The sequence below is a fragment of the Panicum virgatum genome, chromosome 9K (genome assembly GCF_016808335.1).
Source record: "Panicum virgatum strain AP13 chromosome 9K, P.virgatum_v5, whole genome shotgun sequence".
Taxonomy (NCBI): Eukaryota; Viridiplantae; Streptophyta; class Magnoliopsida; order Poales; family Poaceae; genus Panicum; species Panicum virgatum.
Genome location: NC_053144.1, coordinates 42788480 through 42795470, shown reverse-complemented (window position 1 = coordinate 42795470; position 6991 = coordinate 42788480). Strand labels below are relative to the sequence as shown.

Genomic DNA, 6991 nt, shown 5'->3' with positions numbered 1-6991 from the left:
ATCCGATCCATTATTCCTGCGCCCACATGACGTGACTTTTGGTTTCACCGGAGGGGAAAGGAAAGAAAGAAATTGATTCCAAAATTTTATAAGATTCCCATCACATCGAATGTTTGAACGCATGCATGAAGTATTAAATGTAGCTAAATAAAATAACTAATTACACAGTTAGATTGTAATTTGCGAGACGAATCTTTTGAGCCTAGCTAACCCATGACGGGACAATAATTATCAAATACAAACAAAAATACTACAATGCTTTACACCCAAATCTTTACGCAACTAATCAAGGCCCAAGTCCATTCCAAATTTCCAATTCGCGGCGGCGACTAGACGACTGCACCCACTGTAGTCTCGGCAATCAGCCGGCTTCATCCTCCACAGGAGGACAGGATGATGTGATGGTGGTGGAATGGACCTGGAGCTGATTCGTTACGGTTAGCAGCCGCCTCGCCCGGCCGGGTCGGTCGCCCCGCGTTGTTTTCGTCTCGCAATCGCCATTGATTTCCAATCCACACCAGAGGAGGAGAGGAGGAGCAGTCACTCCGGGCGCTGGCTGCTCGATTCGCAGCGGCAGGGAGAGCGAGCATCCGTCTCCTCCGCCTAGCCCAGCCCAGTGCGCGGCCACCGGTGGCCATGGCGCCCCTCCCCCTCGTCCTCCTCTGCCTCGTCCTCCCCGTCGCGCCTCTCGCCGCCGCGCAGCCGATGCGCTCTTTCTCCGCCAGCGACGGGCCCTGGCGCCCCACCGAGAGCAACCGCACCCTCGTCTCGCCGGGAGGGGACTTCGCCGCCGGGTTCTTGCCGGCAGCCTCCGCCGGTCCGGGCACCTCCTACCGCTTCGCCGTCTGGGTCGTCGGCGCGAGCTCCGCCGACAGGACCGTCATCTGGTACGCCCACAGATCCAAGAACAACTCCGCCTACGTGGCCGACGGCGCCTCCGCGCTCGCCTTCGACGCGGCGGGCCGGCTGTCCTGGTCCGACGCCGGGAAAGGCACCGTCTGGTCGCCCGCCCCCAATTCCTCCGCGAACGCGGCGGCGCTGCTGCTCAACGACACGGGGAGCCTGGTCTACGGCGCGGCCTGGTCGAGCTTCGCCGAGCCCACCCACACGCTCATGCCGGGGCAGGCCATCCAGGGAGGCAACGGCACCACGACGCTCCGTTCCGCCAACGGCCGCTACGCGCTCGTCAACTCCGCCACGCTACAGCTCGAGGTCGGCGGTGGCCATCAGTACGCCAACGTCAGCAGCGGCAGCGCCCTGCTCAGCCTCACCGACGACGGCAAGCTCATCCTCAGCGGCGGGACCCCCCCGCAGCTCATCGCCTCCGACCAGGGCGCCACCAAGCGGGTGCGGCGGCTCACGCTCGACGACGACGGCAACCTGCGCCTCTACTCCCTGGTGCCCAGGACCCGGCGGTGGAGCGTGGTGTGGCAGCTCGTGCAGGAGCTCTGCACCATCCGGGGCACCTGCGACGCCGGCAGGATCTGCGTCCCCGTCGGCGCCGACGGCGTCAGCTGCGTCTGCCCGCCGGGGTACAGCAACGCCACCCTGGCCGGCCCCTGCGCGCCCAAGAAAAAGTACAGCGGCAGGGGCGGCGACGACAAGTTCGTCCGGATGGACTTCGTCGCCTTCTCCGGCGGCGCGGCCAGCACGCTGGCGGACCCCGGCCCCCTGATGACCAAGCTGCCGCCGCAGAACCTCGCCGACTGCGAGAGGGCGTGCCGGCAGAACGCGAGCTGCGTGGCGTTCGGGTACAAGTTCGGCGGCGACCGGACGTGCCTCCAGTACACGGCGCTGGAGGACGGGTACTGGTCGCCGGCGACGGAGATGTCGACGTACCTGCGGGTGGCGTCGTCGGCCAACGACAGCAACCCGTTCACGGGGATGACGGACATGATCGAGACGGTGTGCCCCGTGCGGCTGTCGCTGCCGGTGCCGCCGAAGCGGGCGCGGACGACGATCCGGCACGTGGCCACCATCGCGGCGCTGTTCGCGGCGGAGCTGCTGGCCGGGGTGGCGTCGTTCTGGGCGTTCCTGCGCAAGTACTCGCAGTACCGGGAGATGGCGCGCACGCTGGGGCTGGAGTACCTGCCCGCCGGCGGGCCGCGGCGGTTCTCGTACGCGGAGCTCAAGGCGGCGACGAGGGACTTCTCCGACGTGGTGGGGCGCGGCGCGTACGGGACGGTGTTCCGCGGCGAGCTCCCCGACCGGCGCGCCGTGGCGGTGAAGCAGCTGCACGGCGTGGGCGGCGGCGAGGCAGAGTTCTGGGCGGAGGTGACCATCATCGCCCGGATGCACCACCTCAACCTGGTGCGCATGTGGGGGTTCTGCGCCGACCGGGACCAGCGGATGCTCGTGTACGAGTACGTGCCCAACGGGTCGCTGGACAGGTACCTGTTCGTGTCCGGTGGCGGTGGCGGCAGTGGCGGCGGTGGCGCCGATGACGGGTCCTCGTCGCCGCCGTCGTCGTCGGAGCACCGCCAGCAGCCATTGCTTGACCTCCACACCCGGTACCGCATCGCGCTGGGCGTGGCCCGGGCGATCGCGTACCTGCACGAGGAGTGCCTGGAGTGGGTGCTGCACTGCGACATCAAGCCGGAGAACATCCTGCTGGAGGACGACTTCTGCCCCAAGGTGTCCGACTTCGGGTTGTCCAAGCTGACGAGCAAGCGGGACAAGGTGACCATGTCGCGCATCCGGGGCACGCGCGGGTACATGGCGCCCGAGTGGGTGATCCACCGGGAGCCCATCACGGCCAAGGCCGACGTGTACAGCTTCGGGATGGTGCTGCTGGAGCTGGTGTCCGGGCGCCGGAACTACGGGTTCCGGCAGGAGTCGGTGGGCAGCGAGGACTGGTACTTCCCCAAGTGGGCGTACGAGAAGGTGTACGTGGAGCGGCGCATCGAGGACATCCTCGACCCGCGCATCGCCGCCTCCTGCGCCTACGACGACGCCGCCAGCGTCGCCACCGTCGAGCGCATGGTCAAGACGGCCATGTGGTGCCTGCAGGACCGCGCCGAGATGCGCCCCTCCATGGGGAAGGTGGCCAAGATGCTCGAGGGGTCCGTCGAGATCACGGAGCCCGTCAAGCCAACAATCTTCTGCGTACAGGACGACTAGGCAATGTGAATTCCCGTGCCGTTTGTACAAATTACTGCTGCTAGTTACCACTGCAGGTCAGGATCGAGTTCCCCTGACTGGAAGAGATGAGAAGCTCATCTTTTGTGCCTGGTCTTTTTTTGAGACAGAGCAAGATCAAAACAGAGTTACTGTATGGTATGTACGGAGCATGAGTCAGTCAGTTAGGCCATGTTTAGTTCTCAAAAAAAAAATCTACAGTACCCATCATATTGAATTTTTCGACACATGCATTGAGTATTAAATGCAGTTGAAAAAATAATTAATTACACAGTCTAGCTGGTTACCACGAGATGAATCTTTTAAGCCTAATTAGTTTATGATTGGACATTGATTGTTAAGTAACAACGAAATATACTACAGTACCAAAATCTAAAATGTGATGGGGATGTGATGCCAGAAGGAGCCGGGAAATTGCTTTGTTATGCTACTAGTGTTTAGCGCGCGCCTATGCGCGCGGACGAGCACAGAACCTGAAAGGCGATTGTAATGGGAGTGCAAGGAGGGATTAGTTTAGAGTATATTATAGCATATTATAGCAGTGGGTTTTGTTGGATCAACTAAACTATAAGTTGTTTACATGTATTATTACATAGGAGGGCGATATGGTAAATTACAATTTGGACTGAGTGGGGTGAAGCGACTCTAGAATGACGTGCGGTGGGATGGTTGTTGATCGATCTTGTGGTCTGTGGGGTCATGCGCTGCACAGGTAAGTGTAGAGTTATTGTTATTGTTACTTGAATTTATAAGCGATTTGTAAGGGTATTGAAGATAGTGCTCTTACGGGAATGCATTTGAAGTCAGCGAGGGATGAGATTCTGTCTCTTCTTGGTCAGCATTTATGTTTCCACTCTGCAGGCTCGCGGTCGGAATCTGTTTCTATTTAGTTTCGGTAAATGTACCATTTGGAGTAGTGTTGAAAATATGAACAAAGTTGGTACTAATAGGCGGAATTTGGTCAAATTGCATACCATATGTGTAGTAGTCGCCATGAATGTCTGTGCCATTTGATGAATTGTATTGGGAGGGCTCGTTTGCTGATTTAGCAGGATTGGCCAACCAATCTTCATATTCTTTTTGAGCTGTTAAGAAAGGGAAAATATGATTTCGAGAAGTAAGCATATATTGTCATTGATTGAAGAAAATATGTTTTCTCGATGTCGTACCTTTCATTGTTTGGTAATCACATTCGGCAACCATATCTGGGTCTTCATATAATGCTATTAACTAAGTATAGTTAGTTTGTTTTCTTTTCCGATTAGATAGAGTGAGAGAAACTGTTTAGGACAAGAAAATGTTTACCTGGGTCATAGTGGCTTGAGCAGTCGTTCATATTGACATCTGCTGAAGGATCTTGTGCCCATTCTGAAGAAGGATTCTGCTCTTGTTCAATGTAAGACTGACTCCAACAAGGGAAGGTAAAATAGGTCATGCATTTCATCATTTGCATTCTACACAGTAGCAATGGCGGCAACACATTTTTTGTGAGCTCCAACAGCTGACGCAAATCGGAATGCGCCTCGCCTCCTCCGCCCATCCCACCCGAGCCCGCCGGCGGCGCCCCCTCCCCAAGCTCCTACCGCTCCTCCCTGCCGGGCAGACTAGGGGCCCGGCACGGTGGCTCCTCCGTCCCGGCTGGCGTCTCGCCGTCCTCCTCCGCCCACTTCGACCGCGCACGCCGCGGCGACGGCGTCCATCTCCACCGTGGCCGAGGTCGCCGTGCACCGGCTCATCTTCCTGGACTCGAGGCTTCGAGGTGTTCCTGATGGTGCTCCTTGCCGGCGGCAACGAGCGGAGCTTCGCACGCGCCGACCACGCCGCGGTGGAGGAGGACCTGCGCAGCCTGAAGCGCGCCTTCTGCACGTGCGGGGAGGGGCTGGTTCCAGAGGACGTGGTGGCGCGGGATGCCGGGACGGCCGAGGCTGTCGTGGACCTCATGGCGCACTACACGGAGTGCCTCATCGAGGTGTTCTGCGTCGCGGCGGCCGAGTCCGCCGGCGCCGGCAAGGGCGGCGCCACGCCGCTGCCGCCCACGACGCGAGAGGCCCGCCCACGAAGCGGAGGTTGGGAGGGCGCTGCGGAAATGGCGGATCCCGCCGCCCGGCGATGGCTGGAAGACGACGAGGCCCCGTCGCCCGGGATCCGCCGGAGAGGAAGAAGGCCTGACCTCCCCTGCTCCTCCGCGTCCCCTGCTCGGGAGGCGGTTGTGGCAGTGCCGGCCACTCCTTGCCGTGGGGCCGCCGTCTCCCTCGTCGCGCTCCTCCTCCCCGGCTCGGCCTGCTCGCCCGCGGCGGCGCTCTGCCCGCCACGCCCTACCGGCCCACCATGCGCCTCCACCCCGCGCCGCGCCACGCCTCCACCTCCGGCCCGCGCCGCGCCTCCGCCTCCGTCCCGCGCGGCCTCCCCGCCGCGGTCTCCTCCTCCCCTGCTCCTCCCCGCGGGCTTGCCGATGTTCGCCGGCCGCATATGCATTCGAGGAGAGAGAGGGAATGCAATTTCTCCTCCGACGCAATTTACCTCGCCGGTATGCATCTGCTGTTGGAGAACATGCCTCTCGTGAACAGTAGGAAAGGGAGAGGCAAAATGATTTTGCCTACCTCTGTTGAAGTTAGTCTAAGGCGTTGTGGCCAGGGTTATTGGAAATGTGTGTGTGGTGACGCCATCAAGGCGATGGTAATGAATGCCTAGTTGGTGTTCTGTCGGGATGGATTGTAAGTTTTTAGTGTAGGCATTCACTTTGCATGTGCCGGTGCTCTTGTCGAAATCAGCTGTCCTAATGCCACAATATGGAAGGAGGAGTGGCTTTAGGCAATCATAAAAAAACAGCTGAGGAGGTATACCTTCGATCTGCAGTGATACATGAGTGTTCCATTCTGCTATTTGAGAACGGTATTTGTTTGTCCATTGCACTAGAGTGAATCGAAAATTTGGGCCTTCTATAGTTTTGTGGTCTAATACAGTTTTCTTTTGGCTTGCATCAGGAAAGTATAGGATAAAATCTGGTGGGAAGGATGATATGTCGATTGGTTTGCCTGAGGAGCCACATTTTCTTTCAACGGCCATGTAAATGTCCTGTATTGAAGGAGGAGGAACGCATGGCCAACAAGGTGTCGCCACAAGAGCATTATGAAGCTTTTGTTCCTGATTGTAGATTGTTTCAGTCATGTCAACGATAGAAACTTGTTCACTATTATCTGCAGCCTTTTGCACGGAGTACAAGACATAATTAATTTATAATTATGGAGGCATTTATACCACTGTAAAAGTTTCTTACCATGGCGACGCCTTTGTTCCGTTGAATATGCGAGGCTGCTTTGTTCCAGCAGTTGTAAGCAAATGTCTGCGTGAGAAAGGAAACAGAGGCAGTAAGCCGGCGGCATGCACCGTTTGTTTATTTAGTTTTCCTCTCCTGGGAATGCGGGATTCAGTTTTGGAGTACATGGTATTGGTATAACACTATTTCAAATTTTGTAGATGGGTTGGATGCAGATATATCTCTCAAACTAAGAGGTAGTGTGTGAATCCTTTTTTTTCTTTGGGAAAGTTGTGTATCAGCAAGGTACTATAAATACTGTACTAATGCAACTTAAGATGGGGTGCAGGTTCTGTATGTACCGCTGTTTTCAAAGATGAAGGAGAATCTAAAAAAGGAGAGGGGCAGTTTTAGTTTGTATCTGTAAACCAGTTCCACAGGTTGCACAGAAATATTGTGTGAACAGATCTAAGCTTTTGTTCGCGGCAGGTGCATAACATCAAGACAAAATCTATTTGCTTTATGTGGTAGTCGAATTCCGTAAGCATAAACGGGGCATAGGTTGTGGAAGCATAGAATTGAATGCAGTGAACTTAC

General features: G+C 57.0%; 1 protein-coding gene across 3 annotated transcripts; it reads left to right on the top strand.

The window, feature by feature from the left end:
* The first annotated feature begins 300 nt into the window (after nt 1-300).
* On the top strand, nt 301-6614 carry LOC120651492 (G-type lectin S-receptor-like serine/threonine-protein kinase At1g34300). 3 transcript variants are annotated; one of them, XR_005666210.1, is made up of 3 exons: nt 301-3125; nt 3735-3850; nt 6123-6614. XR_005666210.1 is itself a non-coding variant. In XM_039928981.1 (2 exons), the coding sequence occupies exon 1, from the start codon at nt 637-639 to the stop codon at nt 3118-3120; it is 2484 nt and encodes an 827-aa protein (XP_039784915.1). In that variant the 5' UTR covers nt 301-636; the 3' UTR covers nt 3121-3125; nt 6123-6614. The 3 variants fall into 3 exon arrangements, 1 of the variants encoding a protein (XP_039784915.1); XR_005666209.1 differs by having other exon boundaries at nt 301-3276; XM_039928981.1 differs by lacking the exon at nt 3735-3850.
* Nucleotides 6615-6991: the final 377 nt, after the last annotated feature.

Excerpts from the sequence above, each read along its gene's own strand:
- LOC120651492 (XM_039928981.1), top strand. The coding sequence starts at position 637 with ATGGCGCCCCTCCCCCTCGTCCTCCTCTGCCTCGTCCTCCCCGTCGCG.